We start from the raw sequence: 18,997 nt of genomic DNA, 5'->3' as shown, positions 1-18,997 counted from the left end.
AAGTGACAAGTCATATATATACAGTCTAATTGCATCTTCCCCAAAGCTCAGAGTGAAAATTGGATTTAGCATCTCTATTGCATGATAGAAAAAAAAAAATTATCTTGTCACAAAGATGCAGACTCAACCCATGCCCCTAAATTCTAGCAGATACCCGAGATATTAGCACCATAAAATTACATTTATTGCAAGTTAACATCTCTCAGGCTACTGCTTTCTGCTGATTTCCTTTCTCTCTTACTGATTTTCACATTTTTTATTGCTGTGTTTATTTCTATTACTCAAATCTCTTTTAGATTTTTATTTTTCTTCTCCTTGCACTTGGCTGTTGCATGCTATTATGGTAAAAAGTAGACAAGCTTTCAGCTGCACTGCATCAGTTTTGACACTTCTCCTAAATTTTGCTCAATAACTATCTGATACTAAAATATGCAAAGTATTAAAGAACTGCCCTTTGAAATTTAGGTAAGTTTTAGCACACACATTCAATTAATAGCAAAGAGCCAGTAGGCAGAACTCAACAATGAACAGCCTAGTCCCTATCCTCTGTAAATCACTTATAATTAGGAGCTGGTGCTGGTGTGAAATGCAAATGGTTGTAGTTATCACCACAGGGAAGGAGGGAAGCACTCCCCTTACTCTCCAGTGACATTAGATATAAGAAACCAGGTTCTTACAAAGACTGCAAGGGGCCTCAGTGTCACCCCAACCAATTTTTCATCTTCAGGCTAGCATGCCCATGCCCATGAAAATGTGCTGCAAAAGATGTTCATTCTGTCCTGGGGCTTCACCAAAGTCAGCAAAACATTATACTGCTATTTAAGTGACTATGATCTGCTGGCCCAGAACGACATAGAATTGCTGCATGTCATGATAAAAATGTAAGAAAACTTTAATTAAAGCTAAAAGGCTTAGTCTTGAACAAGAATTCATGTGTAGGGCATGCAATGCAAACTGAAGATAGTTTCTGCCAGAAACATTTCAGATTTAGCTTGTTCATCTAGGAAATTAAAATTATAAAATTCTACTATTTACTGCTCTCACAAACTAATAGTTTAAAATTTACTCATTACTGTAAGAAATCTTGATGAAAGATGATTGTTTGCAGAAGTATAAAGTATTGATGGACTAGTTTTTTATTAAACCTGCACAGTTCTATATTGATCAAAGGCTACTATTGAATTTCCAAGGTGCCCAACTCAGAAATCTGCTGAAAATTGACCTGGATTTAATATTGCTGCACATTTCAATTCCTCCTCTTGCTGCCTTGTCAGTAGCAATGAACTTTAATTAAAGAACACAACTATTTAAAAGTTTTTGAATACTCTATCCAGTATGACTTAAGTACACCAGTATGCACTGAAAAAATACACAACTTACAAAAAAAAGAAGACTTAGGTATAGCTACTCCAACCTTAACATTTTCTCCACTTCCTCTAAGAGCAGTTTATTGATTCATGGCAAGTTTAATTTATGAAGCTCATGAGACTGACTCTCATCTTGGAAGCCTTGCACTGATACAGGTGAGATCAGAGCCTGGTGTGCACATGAGCTGATTTTGAGGCATTTCTACTTGTGATTTAGAAAAGATGAATGTGGCCTCTGTTAAGGTCTGGACAGATGGAAGAAGAAAAGGCTGCTGAATCACTCCCCTGTCACATAGCCAAGAGGATGCCCTGTGCTGCACTGGAAAAGGTGGAAAGAAAACACTAAAATTTTCTTATTGGTCTTTTTGCAGTCAATTTTTTCATGGTAGAAATAACCACATACATTAGTTACTAAAGAGATTAGGATATAATTTAAGATGCAAAGGCCATGCAAACACATTCACACGTACCTAAATATGCTCAAGCATGAGAGATCATTTACCATGTACAGTACTCTATATTCAAGCATGCCCTACAATTCACATTGTTACAAGTGAGGAATTTTTTTTGTGTGTGCTGACAAGATAAAAGCCAAATCAAAGCTGTAAAGAATTTACAGGCAAGCTGAAGTAGTATATGCTTACTTGACAGGGTTCCTGGCAGCATCTGGATCCTGAGCAGTTACTGTTCCTATTACACTGTTTAATGGAACATCTTCTTTCACTTCCATGATGTATGCTGGTCTGCTGAACATGGGGGGTTCATCTACATCCTCCACCTGAATTCTGACTGTAGCTGAGTCCTTGAATGGCCCCAAGTACAGGAATCGAGGGTCCACATGAGTATTGGTAGCTTCCACTTTGAGAATATACAAGTTTTTACTTTCAAAATCCAAGGCCTGGGAAGGAAAAACAAAGTTTAAGAAGTCTGTGGGGATTGCTGTGATTCTCAGCCAGATGAGCAAGATGAATGGGGGAAGTCATGGAGAGGCCTGTGCTAGATAAAAGGAGCTGGAATTAAAATGCCAACAGAAAGGAGAAAGTTCTCTATGCCCAGATAATACATTAGGAAGAAAACCACTTTTACAATGAATTCTATGCCTGGAACTCCTAAACACAAAGCAGTTTTCTCACACAGCCTTAACTCTTCATGTCTGCTATTCTGTCATTTTTGGCATTCTGATGATTTCTTATATATTTCTTGTCCATAAGCACTGCACACTAAAGGAGGGAAGATTTTCTAGGTGCTGCTTGTTTAGATGCTGTTGTTTGGCATTCCATCACTGAAATGCAACTGTGGCGTCTAGTATCTGGATACCCAGGACCACCCACAAACCAAACATGATTTTATGATAGGCTATGACCATAGCACACACTGTTAAAACTACAAAGAAACAGCAATTAGAGACTTTTTTTTACTACTTGGAGAAGTGTGGGGACAGACAAGTCACCCCATTTTTCCATTACATTGAAGAAAATTCACAGCTTCTGTCAGCAACAGACAGAAATGCAAACGGAGTTAGACTGATATCATAATCAGACCCTGGAAGGCATCTCCTAAAAAACAAGTAATGACAGGTGTCGTACTGATATCAACAAGGAAGTGCATGTTCAGAAAATCTACACAATGTCTATCTAGTGCTGACTGAACTTGGATTGATGAAGGATGATATCTGTAACCTTATCAAGTTTTCCTGATAACGCACTGTAAACAATATTTCTTAAACCTTTTCTGACAACCAATGTGCAACCTACTAAACGATGTCCACTATGATCTTGCAAGGCACTGATTTTTATTTTTTTCTAAAGCAAAAGCATGCTGATAGAGATATTAAATGTTTACATAACGTGCATAAAAAGAAATTTGTGCTTTAATATATTATAGCTGCAGAATCAAAATTCTCTTATAATGAAAAATAGGCAATGTGATACTCATCATTTCTGTGGTCTTAATACAGTATCTTCTACTAAATGAGAAAAACCTGTAAGCACCGTAGAGAGAAAATCACAGTTGGATGGTGGAGCTTCCTTGAGTTTTTCTGTGAGTATATTCAGGCTGTAGAAATTTTTCTGAGTTGCACCCCACTCCTTAGGTAATTTACTCTGTTGGGTTCTCCAAAGTTTGTGCATTGGTTTAGTAAAGGAGGTATAAGAAGAAGGATATCAATTGCTTGCATAAAAGAAACTTTACCTATGTAGAGATACCAAACTGACAGAATTAAAACTAACAAAAACATAATGGTTGCACTAAAAATGAAAAGCAAATATGTGCTAGTTAAAGGTTTGACTGGTGTTTCAGAGGCTGGGATTAAGATGTGTACCTTTTTCACGGTGATAATTCCTTCCTGAGTCTCCTTGTCAGTGGTAATCCCAAACATGTCGTATCCATCCCCCTCAGTGATGCTGTATTCAATCTCTGCGTTTTCATCCACGTCAGCATCATTAGCTTTTATCCTGCCAACCGGCGCGTCCAGCGGCGTGGACTCCGGAGCCCTGAACTGGTATGTGCCTGCAGCAGACAGAGAGGGAAGCCTGGTGAGTCAGCCTCAAGGTGCCTTGCCTCCATCTCAAGGTTCACTGTCCACTCTGGTGTGTGCAGGTGAGTTACTGAGTCACTGGCACTGCACGCCCTCCTGGGCAAAAGCCTTCAGCTTCTGCTGTACTTTCACCTGGGCAAAAGTTACTTACTTTTCTATCTGTTTCCTCATAAGGAGGGTGGGCATTTTGCATGTAACTTTAGCAACAGATGCCCCTTGCTGGATGTTCTCATGGTCTCTGCTGGCTGTATCAGAATGTGTACGAAAAATGTCTTGAGGCCCAAGGGCAAATATTAAGAATTGTCAAAAGCTAGCACACCTTAGTAACACTAAAGCTGAACCCAGCTCAAATACCTATTAAAAATGTACTACATTGAACTTGTGTCAGAAAATAACCTCTACTTTTGGAGTGTTGGCATTATGAAGCTGTATCTTTGGCTTTTGCATTGAAGACACTTATGTCCAGAGATGTATAATTAACTCATTGGGTAAGAGTGTTATATTTCTTCTTAAGTTGCTCTAATTTAAATGGAAACTCTTTGCCCACAGCTAAGAACAGACTTTGAACCTAAATGACAAGTTGCTTCCAATAACTTTCCCAGTGACTTAACTGCCAAAGCTCACTGATTTGTCTGATAGTATCTGCAATTATTTTCTGTAACAGCTGCTCTTGAGTTTGACACACACTGACACTGTGATACACACACATCATACAGAGAGCACTGGTTAGACGAAGTAAAAAGGAAAAAAAATGGAGAGAGAAAGAAGGAAGTAAAGACAGAGAGAAAGAGAAGAGGATGAAAGCTGAATCACTTTGAATCCTTTACCGCAATGAATGGCCATTAATAAAAACTACTTTCTAAGAGAGTTTGTGTAATTTATTCCCATAAGCATCATACAGATATCTACCAAATTATTTGAGATAAGGAAAGTAAAGTGGCAGAAATACCTGGTATATTTATATTCATGCTTTTGTTTCTGTATGCAAAGAATACAGGAAAGTTCATTGTAGCAAATGCTTTGAAATACTAATTTCTATAGAATTGCTCTTGGGAAATTTTTGCATACTTAAATATATTTGTTTGAAAATTTCAATATATTAGATTACAACAGATACCTTAAAACACAATCAATCACGAAGTCTGAAAGAAATAATAGTGAACAACAAATACAGATTATGTTGTTCAGATATTTAATGGGTAGGAAAAACAGAAGTTGTTTCTTCACATTAATTCACCTCTCAGACTGTCAACTGCAACTGGAGTAAAAAGATTAAATATTAATTTCCCAGTTATTACAATTAACCTCAGCATGATGCTATTGCTTCTTTATGAGCTCTCTTTTGTTTTCCTAAAGGAAGTTTGATACTCAGTAAATTCGCAAGAGAAGAAACAATATCTAAGGTGAACAGAAAACAAAACAAGGACCATTTTTGTCCATTTTAGTGTTAGAACACAGAGTGTAAATATTCCATACTCTGGGGGAAGCGAGGCGGGTTGTCATTGACGTCAGTCAGCGTGATGTTCACGGTGGTGGTTCCTGACAACCCGCCCATCTGGCCTCCCATGTCTTTAGCCTGGATGACCACTTGGTATTGCTCCCTGTTTTCACGGTCCATGTTCAGCAAAGCAGTTTTAATAATGCCTGCAAACATGAAAATTAAAGAGTGAGGAGTTCACAGGTAGTGACTTTGATGGAAATTCTTATTAAAAGAACAAAACAATCTCTGTGTAGTAAGTAAACTTTGCCCAGTACAAATATTTACTGTTATGAGATGGTTCATTAAATTACAGACTTGTCATGTCACATCTCAGGCTCCTGCCTATGTGACAAACACAGTATAAGTGGTACCCACAGAAAGATGTTCTACTTATTTGTGAGCCATGTTATTTTACATAACCATTTACCCTCTTGCAGTTCCATGCTAAAATCTCTCACTGAACTGGAAAAAGGCTGTTTGCTCTCTATTTTGACAGATGTGGGAAAAAAAAAGAAAAAGTTAAGTTCAGCAAGACACCATCAAAGAGTGTAGCAACATTAAATGGAAGAAGAGAAATTAAGAAAATTACGAGAATCCAAACATGCCTGAGTATATATACTTTATTTATACATTGGATGAAATGATTTGCCAGTTACTTCCTTCTTCAAAGGCACAAATACCAGTTATAAGGCCAACTACTACAGAAATTGAATCATTCAGATTTACCATGAAACAAAATGTTTACATTCTCACTGGGTCTCTAAAGGTAAGAACTGACTCCTTTGTAGGCAAAAGGGGTGAAATTCAAGTACTGAAATCCATGACAAAATTCACAGAGGCTTTGAAAGAGACATGCTTCACTCTAGGAGTTCTGCAATTGATTTCCATGGCAGGAAGATCAAGACTGTGGTTTACTTAGCTTCCCGTCCCCCACACAAACCTCTTGCTAGAAGTTTATTACTGGTGAACTCCCAGCTGCTTTATCCTTATTATAACTCTAGAAGAGCACGTACTGTACTGCCCAAGTCAGAAAGAGTGCTTCAGTGCAAAAATCCTGGCTTCTGTTATCTAATATCTTATGCTTAAAGGGAAGCTGCCTTTGATCTTGGCTCTCCCTCTTTTCAGAATTGTGTGCACCCTTTCAACTCGGGTTTCTCTTTGAGACATACAGTCTCTCCTTCCTTTTCCCTGCCTCTCTAAGATTTATGTAAGAAACAATCCTAAACCTGATGAATTGTCTGGGATAATCTATTTCTTTCCTGTAAGGATGCCGAGGAGATCTGATTTCCCCAGCTTCCTGCAAGGCAACACAGCGGATGTTTCCACTGAAGTAGTTTCTTGAGGTTTGTTTCTTTTTGGAAAATACAGTCCAAAAGCATGGGGAGAGACTATCTGTGCAGCCAGGTAGTCAGCAGTACACCAGATCCAGTCAGACAGAATACATATGTTGTACGTGCACAGGCTCCAAAGCTGTCCGTTAGTCAGACCATTAAAAATTCCAGTCACTGTGTATGATTTAAACATCTTCCAAAAACAGAACTCAGAACTTTGGGATTCTATTTGTGATCTTCTACTTTAGCGCAACAGTCAATTTTACCTCTTCTATCATTACTCTTAATTAAGATTTCTTTCACAAAATTAGCATTAAAGTGGTATGTTGCAGATGTACAGAAATTATAATTACTTTAAACAAGTTTTGAAGAAGCAGACGGAGAAAAAAACTCACCTGAACAAACCCTCAGTCTTAATTTAGCCATTATGAAGATCTATGAGGACTAAGCACTTTTTTTCCACACCCACCTGTTTCTCTCTCTCATCTAAAAGCCAACCTATTTGGTTTAATTTAAGCATCCACTGCAGTCTCTGTACCCACTGCTTGTTAAAAATGATTGAAAACTGGTTCACATCCAGTACTAATTGTATTTATTAGACGTTGCTGGTAAGATTAAAATAATGTAGGTGTCAGGTTTACAGATGTATCACTATAAAATTTGTCAGATTTTGCACTGAGTAAGATGTAATCTCTTCAAAGTTTTTTTAGTAATAAATCCTAGAGTGGCTTAGTGTGTCCTTTTGAATTACAGACATTGTCCCAGAATGACAGATAAGGTCCCCTGACCTGTCTCAGATTCGACAGAGAAATATGGTTGTCCCTGGAGAATGCTGTAGACGACTTTAGCACTGTTCCCATATGTGGGATCATCGGCATCAGTTGCAGTGACTTGCACAACAAAGGTACCTGCAATGAAAAAGTTAAAGAAAACAAAAATAATTTCATTTTTTCATGGGTGAGACAGTTTATGATATAGAGAAAAACAATTCGTGTTCATGTCAGACTTGTGGCAGGAAGTTAGCAATATTCTTATTTTGTAGAATTTTCTCTGTTCATGAAGGACATAAAGTCAAAATGATACCTGTCTTATTCTCAACTAATTCAAACACTGTTATTGATCGGGTATGTGGATCCTTCCTCGTGTTTGTCATGAAGGAAACAGAAATGCACCCATCTCCAGATACTGCAAGCATTCAGAATTTGAATCTCAGTCAAGCAAATCTATTCATGTAAGGTATTTGGCATAGGAATGTGAATATGGTTCTTCACATGTCTTCTACAGAAAGAAATGGTATTGAATCTTAGGCAAAAGGTTAAGAAACATAAAAAATTAGCTTAGATTTTGGCATTTAAAACCATTTGTGAATAAAGTATTTGCATATTAAAATGTGAATATTAGGTTCTCACTTCACCAGATGAGTTTTCATCTATGTGACAAGTGCCATGAATGAGGGGAGAGCGTATGCCCCAAAGTCTTTATTTTCATATTGTTTGAGCTTTATTTTAATCTCATTCTTGATCATGATTAATTAATGCTTCTCTCCCTGGATATTATTTCAAATTAGAAATGTGCTTCTTGGAATTCAAGCATCCGTTGCTCTCTGACAAAGAAATCAAAATGACCTCCCTAAGAATCAAAGAATCAAAACCTGTCAACTTCTTAGGAAAAGATGTCAAAATAATTTTCCAAAGAAGTTGTTTGTTTTTTCCCCTTCCACCCCTCCTTTTTTTTTTTTTTTACATCTCAATATATTTTAAATCAATAGAGCGGTTTCAGGGGACTTCAAGGGACTTTGGGGTTCTTTCCTTTGGCATGGAAACAGCAAAGGTCATGGGAAGTTAATGGCAAATCTCAGAACCAGTGGGTGACAGAAATGTGTACAACCCCTTCTGTACCTGCCCTTTTCCATTTTGTTCACCTTCCTGAACTAAATAAGGGCTGCTGAACAGATCTAGGAGTGGTATTGACACAGATGCCCACAAAATACCATATAGTAACATGTATTAAGTATCATGTAACAGTGCTCAACTCACTCTCATTGACATTAAACCAGATGATATTAACTTGCTTTTTTTTTTGTTGTACAACAGAGGGAGCATGTTTCAATCAACTGACACCTCTGATTCCAGCAAGCTGTTGCCACAATTTTCCTGGATTTTTTTTTTTTTTTTTTTTTTTTTTAATGTCTCAGGTGCTCTTAGACCTGATTCAAACAGCAAAAGTCTCTGTTCAACACCTGTAAACTCTGGGTCCTTCAATAACTCCACAGAAAGAAGCCAGACCAGACACTGAAACCAATTAGTTAGCACCTACCAACATCTGACATTTCGGGAATGCTGGCATTGTAAACATCCTTTGTAAACATTGGCTCATTGTCATTGATGTCATGGATCTTTATGATGAACTCAGATTCTGGTTCCACTGGTCTTCCAGTCCTTCTGTTTATAGCCTGGGCACGGAGTATGTACACAGGCTTTTCTTCCCTGTCTAGTCTCTTTGTGGCCTGGATGTCACCAGTGTTCTCATTGATAATGAAGAGGTCTCCTGCTCCATCTCCAGAAAGGATGTATTTAAGTGATCCATCTCCTTTATCCTGGTCTGAATGCAGCTGGTGGTGAAATGGGAATAAAAAAAAAAAAAAAAAGAAAAAAGAAAATAAATAAATATTTGGGACACAATTCTAGATACTTTAACTGATGCCATGATATATGCTTTCCTATCAGTAATACTCAGCCAGAAGTCTGTACACTGCTTTTGGGAAATGGGTTGATACTACAGTAGGAGAAGTGAATAGATTGAGTTGTGTCTTGATGTCAGAATTGAAATGGTCTGCAATATTATAAGAAATTGCCTGAGGATAACCATGAACTGAAGCTGCAGATAGTTTCCCAAGCTAAATATACATCAATCAAATCCAAATGCTAGTGACTTAGGCGGAATCCTAAGAATATATGGGCAATTATATCCTACAGTGAAAAACCAGTGGGTTTGGGAATTGCAGTAAGCAAAGAATTAAAAAGTGGCCAGTCAAGCCACTTCTTGAGTTTAAATTCTGTGTGCTTGGCTCTTATGCCCCATGGACATTATGTAATATATCACATAGTGCACAATAAAATAGCCTACCAAATACATACACAAACAACAGATAAATGCATGCATTCACAGATCTGGCAAGCTAAGGGCAGAGGCAGGCAGGTGTAACACACCAATACAGCACTGGAAATGAAGAGATCAGCTGCCCTATCCAAAGGATGAAGCTGAAACGTGGTGGAGGAAAGGGAAAGAAAAGAATGATGGGAATTAGCATACAAAGCATGAGCTGCCTGAACCATCATCTTTTATTTCCCCAGATGATTTCCACATCTCTTGGAATGTTGTTGAGTGACACAAAAGGTGTAACTGATTAAATCATACCCTTATGGGCATTCCTTGCTAAAGCCTTATTTACTCCCCTGGCCTTAATATCCAGGATACTCAACTATTACTTATTTTATTGTTATGTTAGAGAAAACAAAAATTTTAAAAAATGAAACATTAAAATGGCTTCCAACACGAGAGCATAAGTAATGAAGTTAATGGAGAAAAAAAAAATCTGTTAAGTAGCAGATTCCTGGAAATTGTTTCTTTAATAGAGAAAACAAGTTTATCAGTCAGGAGAGCTGGATTTTCTCAACCAGCTCTTTGCTTATCTTTTCCTGAATAAGAGATAGGAAAAAACCCCCTGGTTGAGTGTTTTGCAAAGCACTTAGCATTGCTGGATAGCATACAGAGGGCAGTAAGATTTGTAGATTTAAAGAACCTTGTCATAGACTCCAGCTGTGCTTGGCTATGCCCCTACCATGCTGGAAGGGAAGCCTCCAGCATGACCATATGGTCAATGTTTTGGGATTCCTCCAACTTTCTGCTCAAATCAGAAATCCACAGACTGCACACTTGGTGGCACAGTGCTCTACTGTGTGTGCATATGCCAATGCTCCCTGGAGAAAGCATGTTCTGAGCAAAAAAGTCTGCCTTTAAGGGCAAAACTGTCTGTCACCACACATTCCAAGAGTGTCCAACAACACAAAATATTGTAACTGTGGCATGGTTAATCATTAGCACACATGCTGAAACACACTTCTTAATTTTCTCCTTCAGGGAGAAAATTGGACATTCTGTGTGATTTTGCATGGAGCCCTTTCTCTTGATAATAAGAATAGCAATAAGTAGATTCTGTGCAGAATTTTTCATAAAATGGATTTCACATCCCTTAACAAAACCAGTCAATACCATTTGCTCTGTTTTTTGGATAACAAAGTTTCCCAGAAGGCTAGTCTTGAAATTTGGAATAGAATTTAGGTCTCTTGAGTTCTATTTAGCTGGCCAATTTCCTTGGCCAGGGGGCCTAGAGGAATTATATTATTTAATAGACATAACTTCAGACTCTAAAAAACATCTATCAGACCAGCTTGTTAAGTAGTCAGACTAGAAGCCTACTGCTGGATGTAATTGCAATGGGTTATTTGAATAGAACTTTCCTCAAAGGCAACCTGCAACAGAAAAGGCATGAAAATAATTTTGTTCTAGAACCGTGTATTTTTATGATTTTCTCACATCAAAAATTCAACTTCTGCTTGCCTTGAAAGCCTGTTTAACTTTGTCTGTATCAGAATGGGACAAAAACAGCCCTCAGTAAGAGACTATCATTAATTTGGATGAGTCATGGAATAGTGCTGTTTGGAGACTTGGTAAAGGCTGAACTCCCAAGCTCATTTTTATCATAATTTTAATTAAACTTGGTTTCCATGAACAAAGTAGCAGAAAAAGGTCAAGATATAAAAGGTGTTGGAAGCACTGGGAATAGTTTTCCATAATACTCTATAACTAGCTTAGACTACTTAAAGAACTAAAAATTGAACCTTACATGATTTTTTCATGTCAATTGTTTATTTATTTTCCAGTTCTCCTCCAAAATTAACCCACTTGTCTAATAATATATGCTGGACACCAGACAAAGCACATCTTTGTGTCATCAACACTGAGAATGAGGTGATCCTCATCCATGGCTCAATCTTTAGACCTCCATCTAAATCACTATCTTTTGAAAAATAAATGCTCCCTCTGCCAAAATCCTTTCCACCTTCAATATCTTTAGTTTTACAACTTTCCTAAGACATGACAGAACAAATGAAGAGCTCAGGTAGCCAGGCTGTGTGTGGGTTATTTACTGTGAGGGTCTCACCAGTGGGAGGTCATGTCCTGCATGTGTATCACAGAGAGCTAAGGCTGGCTGAACACTCACTCTTCAGAGCAGCAATGAATGTAGGACATACATGTGTGGCCTTATCAACCTGGTTCACAAAGCATCTCTAAATGCATGACTGAAATCTATTTGATTTCAGTAAAGGAGGATGGCTCTTGCCATAAGGTTTATGTGGGATAGACCTGTATCACACCACCTGCATAATTGCTGGGACAATAACTGTATTACCAAAATAGTTTGGATTTCATTCCCTTCTATTCAGGGGAAAAAAAAGAAAAAAAAGCCAAGCAGATCTCTAGAGAAGTTTCATACAGATGACAAATATGCAACATTCTCTTGTAAAAAAAAATATATTTTAAATTACTTTATCTGTAGTTGACTGTTTGCTCAGTAGAAAAGTTCTACCCAGGCAAAGAAAATCTCTTTTTCTTTTTTAGCTAAGTGTCAGTATATCTTGGAAGCAGTATTTTGTTTGTGTGACCTATATGAAGAGGGAAATTGCTACTGTTACCAGGTTAAAAAAATAAATTTGCAAATAAAATTAAAGGACAAAAAATAGTGCAAATTGAGTCCTGAAGAAAGGCCTGGAGATGAGATGTACTTAAAAATACAGCTGACGGGTTGCATATAAAACTTAACACCACTGTGAGGTTATGAGGATGAAATGCATGGTAATAACAACCCCATTTTCCTTTTAAGTTGATGTTATTTTTCACTACCCGGGCACCTCATTGCAAAGAAAGTTTACTGTAATTAAGTATGTGCATAAATTATACTGCAGATGCTTTTAGCAGGACTGTTGCTAGCCAATATAAGATATTATAGATTCACTCTGTTTAGTCACCCATAATGCAAAAAGGTGTCTGTTATCCTCTGTATAAACTTAGTCAAATAAAGGGGCCATGTCAGATAGTCATGGCATAGGATAAAATGTCTGGACTGTCATGTAATCTGGGTTGTATCACACAACCACTCCTCAAGACAAAGTCAGTGCAGCAAATTTTTTAAGTACTCCACTTTAGGACAGATTTTTTACTTCCATTGGAACCCAGTGTTACTCACTGGCATTCATTTCAGTTGGTGGCTGAACTGAGCAATACCCCAAAGGTAAGCAAAATGGTGAAGAAGTCTATGCAATAAAAAGTAAATGCATCAGCAATTGCACTGTATTAATATTATAACAAATTGATTCACTCAGAATCTAATCTGGACACTCTTCTGACATTGTCCATCAATCACTGGCTAAGGCTGAGGATGAACGACAAATTAAAGATTTTACTATGCCCTAGGCATGCTTTCACTCATTTTACTTTAATATCACTGTAAAGTGAACCATCTGGTTTGCTTTTAATGACTTACAGTCAGATAAAAACTCTCCATCCTCTGTCTTTCTTCTGTTCCTCCCAAATGTCCTGGCCCAAACCATTCAAATGCATCTGCCTGGACATTGGGAAGGCTGCACTCCTCCTGAAGGAAGAGGTGTTTAAAGTGCACTCAGGACTGCTGCAGTAGTTCCTTGAATTGGATATTCTGCTTGGTGTCATATACATAATTTCTTTAAAGTGTGAACTGTTTGTTTTTTGTCTTGTTTTGGTTTTTTTTTTTTTTCTTAAAATTAGCCACAATCCAGAGTAGCCCTGCTCTCCACAGTATCTCTGGCAGAGCCTTCCAAAATCACCAAGGGTAGTGGTAATGGACTGTCTTCAGCACAACACCAAAGAAAAGAAAAGTGAATTCTCTGCTCAAAGTATTTTTACACAAACATTTTATTTTTTTATTTATTTCTGGACTGAATATATTGACAGCATTTTGTTCACCTCCAACAGATAGCATTGCTTCATTTTAAAATAACACTCCAGGAAAATTTTACGGGGATTTTAAGAATTAAGTTGGATCCATTCTACGCACTCAGGAAGGAATTCCTTCAGCAAAGCACGTGGGAAGAATTAAAGGGCATCTTCCAAGTGCTTTTTCAGTAAGACCACAAACTGCTGTGGTGCAGGGAATAGCATCTCCCCAGGTGGGCAATGGCAGGACCTGGCAGCCCTTCCCTGTCCCACCACCCCGGGCAGGAGCAGGACAGCCCCAGGTGAGCAGGACAGCCCCAGCGCTGGTACTGGGAGCCTCCTGGGAATGGTGATGGCTGGGCAGGAATGTCAGGAGCTGGGGACTGGCCCTGTGTGGTGTTTCTGGGGCAGGGCCAGAGGACAGGGACAGCCAGGCCTGGGCACTGAACTCAGAGCACTTTACTCAGCATGCTAAGTTCACCTTGATATGAAACTTTATGAAACATCAGGACCAAAACTGAATAATCAAAGTGAGATCCCACGTGTTTTAATAGGTTAAGACTAACCACTAACTTTTTTGCGTGTTTAAATGGAATACACCCGAGAGAAGCGGCTTTCTGGCACGGATACTTGTAACAAGGTTGTACTGAAAATATACTGTTACAGCTGTGGTAATTAAATTCCAAAAAATTGAAATTGCAGGCCGTGACTATTCTCCAGAGTTAAATAACACCCCTCCTCTACCTCATTCTGTAACACTGATTTAAATAGCATAGTTAATCTCATTTATGAAGTGGCTTTAGGTTATGAAAGACAGCTGTAAATTGCAGTTTAGCTCCCCCTAATATCATATTGCTGGTTACGATACCTGGCAATTCAGTGGGTAAAATGGTTTTCTATTCACCCTACAGACCAAGTTCCTTTCCTTTTTGTGAATATTACATGCTCAACGCTGAATTTCAGAGCAGTTACTGAATCTCTGCAAAGATCAAAGTCAATTGACCTTGGGATGTGCACACTGAACCATCAGCCTACAGTTATGCACAAATCAGCTGTCTGTTGTGTCTTACCTATGTTTTTGTGTTTTCAAGAGTGAGTTGATATTCTGGGGGTGGTGTGGTCCCATTTTTGCCTCCTAACACATTAATGATACAGGGACCAACTATTAAAATAGTAACAAGCAGTTGGTAGTTACCTGACAAAGAGAATCATGGTTTTACTCCTGGAAATATTCATAGCACAGCACTTAGCTCCAAATTTACTATATCCGAACACCAAAATATTGTCTAGTAATGAACTAATTCAACTACATGTCTTGCTTAAAGTTACACGGTGCAACAATGAAGAATTTAGAAAAAACAAAGTATGCAAAAGAGACTGCTAGTACTGTAATAGTAAAAGTAATAACAGCCTTGCACTCTTCCTTGGCTTTCCTGGTGCTCTTTACCCTTACAGCATCAACAAAACCCCTCAATTACTATAATAACCAACTCCTTTATCATCAAATAATCAGCACCAAACTTTTCACTCTACTTGGTCACTCTGTGTTAAAAGGAAAATGTCACTGGCTTTGCACATTAGGTAATAAGTGTTTTGGTGAAGTTTAAGTGCACGCTTCCTTCTAATGCACAAAAAATAACCCCAAAACACTACATAAGGGTTCCATATTCACAAAATATATCATGTATCATCAGGGCAAATAATTTATTTCAAGACATAAAAGATCCCTTCTATCAGAAGATACTCCAAAGGGCCCATGAAGAGATCCACCACCACCACCAGAAATGCCAGATTTCCTATGGATGTGTGTGCCATGTTTTTTTGGTCTCAGCCATGCTAAGCTCTGGATCCTTCCATACACCACATAATGTATCTAACTCAGGCCTGTCTCCCTCATATCACTCACTTCACTGCATGGTGCTGGATACTTCCTGCTCTGACCCTTGTCCTTAAATCTTCTAGAATGGAGCTGCTTCCCATGCTCCTTACACACTTGCTGGAGAAGAACCACCATGGGCCACAGCTGTTGGTGGTTTATATTGTGCATCTATGGAACAGCCACCCGGCCAGCCAGTCAAGGCAAAAAGTAGTTTATTTGCCTGATGTACTTACTGTTCTTCAACCTGTACATGAGATTAGTGATTTTGACACCTTTATTCCTCTATAAAATTAAACTCAAATAAGTTAATGGACTATAGAGCTATGCAGAGGAGGCCAATGGGCAGAGGTAAAGGCTAGACTGTTGAACCTGATGATTAGATGCTTAAAAATAATTTTGAAAACAATGGGAGAAAGATGCTATGGTGATTCCAAATCTTGGTGCTTACAGAAACTAGAAGAGATGATTCCTTTCCATTCTTATATAAAGCAATTTGAAGATTATAATAAGATCTATACAGCCTTCAAAATCAAGAGACAGACTTGAAGATTCAAACAATGCCATTTTCAAAGAAAATAAAGCAATAGAAAAATTGACAAGATAAAAAAAAGGCAAACAGACCCTGTGCTAGCAAATCACAGCACCATGATGCCTGATATACAGCTGTCAGGAGCAATGCTTTCACACAGGGGCTGTGTTTAAACTGTTACCATAGGTACTTAAAGTAGATTCACACTCTTTTGTATCTCCTCTCTAACCTGAGATCTGCTGTCCTAAGCCATCAGCAGTCTTCATTTCTCATCACTTTCTTGCCCTTACAGATGTCACAGTTTATGGAGTAACTGAACTGGTTAACTACAGTAAGGGATTGGTTCAGCATGGTAAATACAGTTCCTATACCATAGTTAACACAGTAGACCTGAATATGGTTCAGTGTGACTGATTCCTGGTTGTTTAAGTTTATTAATGGAGCTTTATCTTGCTTGGCTCTCAACATACCTAGCAAAGAAAAAGCTGCAACAGGTCCACAGTTACTTTTCAAAGTCATAGCTGCTCTGGAGGGTAGAAAAGATCTTGTTTCCCAAATTAGATGTGCTCTTCTTGTGCCAGCATTATGTTTCTGTTTTTAAGAGCCTCCTCCCACATACATAAATTCTTTCTCATCCTGCATTTACAGATAATAATTCCTTCTGCTCTTGTTTTGTTTTGTGTTTTTTTTTTCTAGATTCCCTGCCTATATACAGCCTTTGCTTGCAAAATAGGCACTTCTGAGTCCTCAGCTGAAAACCTGCTTACAACCTCAGTATCTTGTTTTCAAGTCGAGTGGATTTCAAAAACAGTCAGTGAAGAAAAGGCCAGATACGAAGGGCTGATGCTCCTAGCTGGTTTTCTGTAATTGCTGCATTTCAATTGGCCTTCCTTCTGTACAAATGGGCAAGAGCTCGGAGCAACAATGTTAATATTTTCCTGTCTGCATTAGAAATGGGTACAAATTTTCATTGCTGTATCAAACTAGTTCTTCTAGACTAAAACACTCAGGTTTTTCCCCTTTTTTTGTTCTTTCTCCTTCCATTTTATGACCATGTATTGTCCATTAGATTTTTTCCTAATAACTGCTATTTCATGAACATTGCATTTTTTTTCCTGTTTCTATTCCTTCCATTTTCAATAGCTCTCTTTTTCTTCTCTAGTATGTTCTCATAACAAAGGGTAAGGCTAAAATCAAGAATCAGAGAATCACTGAATATGTTGAGTTGGAAGGGATTTAACAGGATCATTGAGTAGACCAAATCCTGATTGAAAACATTCAATCTATAGAAACATTAATGAAATAGAGCACTGAAGAATTACTGAGGTTATAGGGGGTTCCTGCATTTTAGTGTATTGGTTTCCTTTTTTTGAAAAATAAACTATGTTTATTTGAGTGTGCTTCCATTCTTGATCCATAAGAGTTAGTATAGCAAACCCAAGAATACCTCAAAAATTGGCTTATTCAGCTGTGGAATCCTATTAATATAGTAATAAATAGCAGACTGTGTTTTTATAGAAAGAAGATATCAGCAAGATACCTTGTTTACAAAAAGCGTATCGATCCTGGTTGCATTCAAACAGGCAGATTATCAGAAAAACTCAGTAAATATTGAAATAATAATAATAGAAAATGGTAAAGGATATAGGAATTCAATACTTGAACTATTAAACATAAGTCAAATGCTTTATTAAGATAATCACCTCAGTGCATAACATGCAAAGGGTAAAACAAAACTATCCTCTCAGGGTAACCTTTAACCTAAGTGTTGGTTTTTAAAAGTAAACAAAAAAGAAAGCAGCCGTGAGATTCAAGAACAACAATAAAAAAGCTAAAATTGCACCCACTGCTAACAGAGAAAAAAGCTATAAGTATTCAGCAACAGCACTGTCCTCTGCAAAACACATTGTTCTGATATTAAAAATTGAAAGAGAATTAAAAAAAATATCACGGTGATGCTGTCTTTCTGTTTCTTGAGAGTATCAAAATGTCAGTGAACTTTCTCATTCATTTGCAAAAGTAGCAGTGACAATCTGTTCCCTGTAAATGAATGACACCAAGAGAGGCTAATAGCAGTTTTGTAGAGATGAACAAATTCAGAAAACAAACAGAACAAAAAGCACTAAGCATATTTCAAGATTCAGAAGCAACCAGGTACTCAAAAGGCAAACTGAATATAAAAGATGGTGGCATTTGATTTCAAAACAAATAGAACACTGAAGAGTCACTATAATAAGAATAGAGGGTGCTGGAGTGAAAAAAAAAAAAAAAAGAAATATAAAGGGCAGTGGAATAACAATTTGTCCTCAGATCAGAGACAAGATGAAATGTGTTCTCTCACTTTGGAACATCAGGCTCACATCCTTCAGGCAGGCTGGAAGTCTCTTTCTGTGAGGGCCATATGGAGGCTACATGGCCTGAGAGAGACAGAGACTACAGTTTGGCTGATGTTGGGATCCTTGGTTCAAGGAACAGGCTGCCCAAAGTGCAGTTGGGAACCTGTTGTTCTGTTTTAAATGTATGTAGCTAAGAATAAACATCCATACTCTGGTGACTCACACCTTTATTACACCCTTCAAAATCACAAATGGGTTTTCTAACCTGAAGTGCAAACATGCAGCCACAGTTAATCAGCTTTGCAAAAAATCAACTGGAATATGTCAATCCTTTCAGCATTGCCTGGGACCTCCCAAGTCTTCTCCCTCTTGGGTTCCCCAGCTGCTTCTGCTCTTCTCTGTGATTAAACAGGGACAGTGGCACAAGAGCTTTCATCCTGTGCTGCAGTACACCAAACTAGCAAGGTTCTTATTCTGACAGCTCTTCTCTCTAGGGGCAACTGATGA

General features: G+C 38.0%; 1 protein-coding gene across 1 annotated transcript in view; it reads right to left on the bottom strand.

Annotated features, from left to right (window-relative positions):
- Positions 1–18,997, bottom strand: part of LOC130249917 (cadherin-6) — a 102,024-nt gene that overhangs the window by 19,887 nt on the left and 63,140 nt on the right. The window contains exons 3-7 of the mRNA XM_056485078.1: positions 9,031–9,325; positions 7,503–7,622; positions 5,380–5,547; positions 3,688–3,875; positions 2,012–2,265 (exon numbers count right to left, since the gene is read on the bottom strand). Coding sequence (XP_056341053.1) covers positions 2,012–2,265; positions 3,688–3,875; positions 5,380–5,547; positions 7,503–7,622; positions 9,031–9,325 — 1,025 coding nt within the window. The remainder of the gene's footprint in view (positions 1–2,011; positions 2,266–3,687; positions 3,876–5,379; positions 5,548–7,502; positions 7,623–9,030; positions 9,326–18,997) is intronic.

This window comes from Oenanthe melanoleuca, chromosome 2 (genome assembly GCF_029582105.1).
Source record: "Oenanthe melanoleuca isolate GR-GAL-2019-014 chromosome 2, OMel1.0, whole genome shotgun sequence".
Taxonomy (NCBI): domain Eukaryota; kingdom Metazoa; phylum Chordata; class Aves; order Passeriformes; family Muscicapidae; genus Oenanthe; species Oenanthe melanoleuca.
This window is presented reverse-complemented; position numbering and strand designations above follow the sequence as displayed.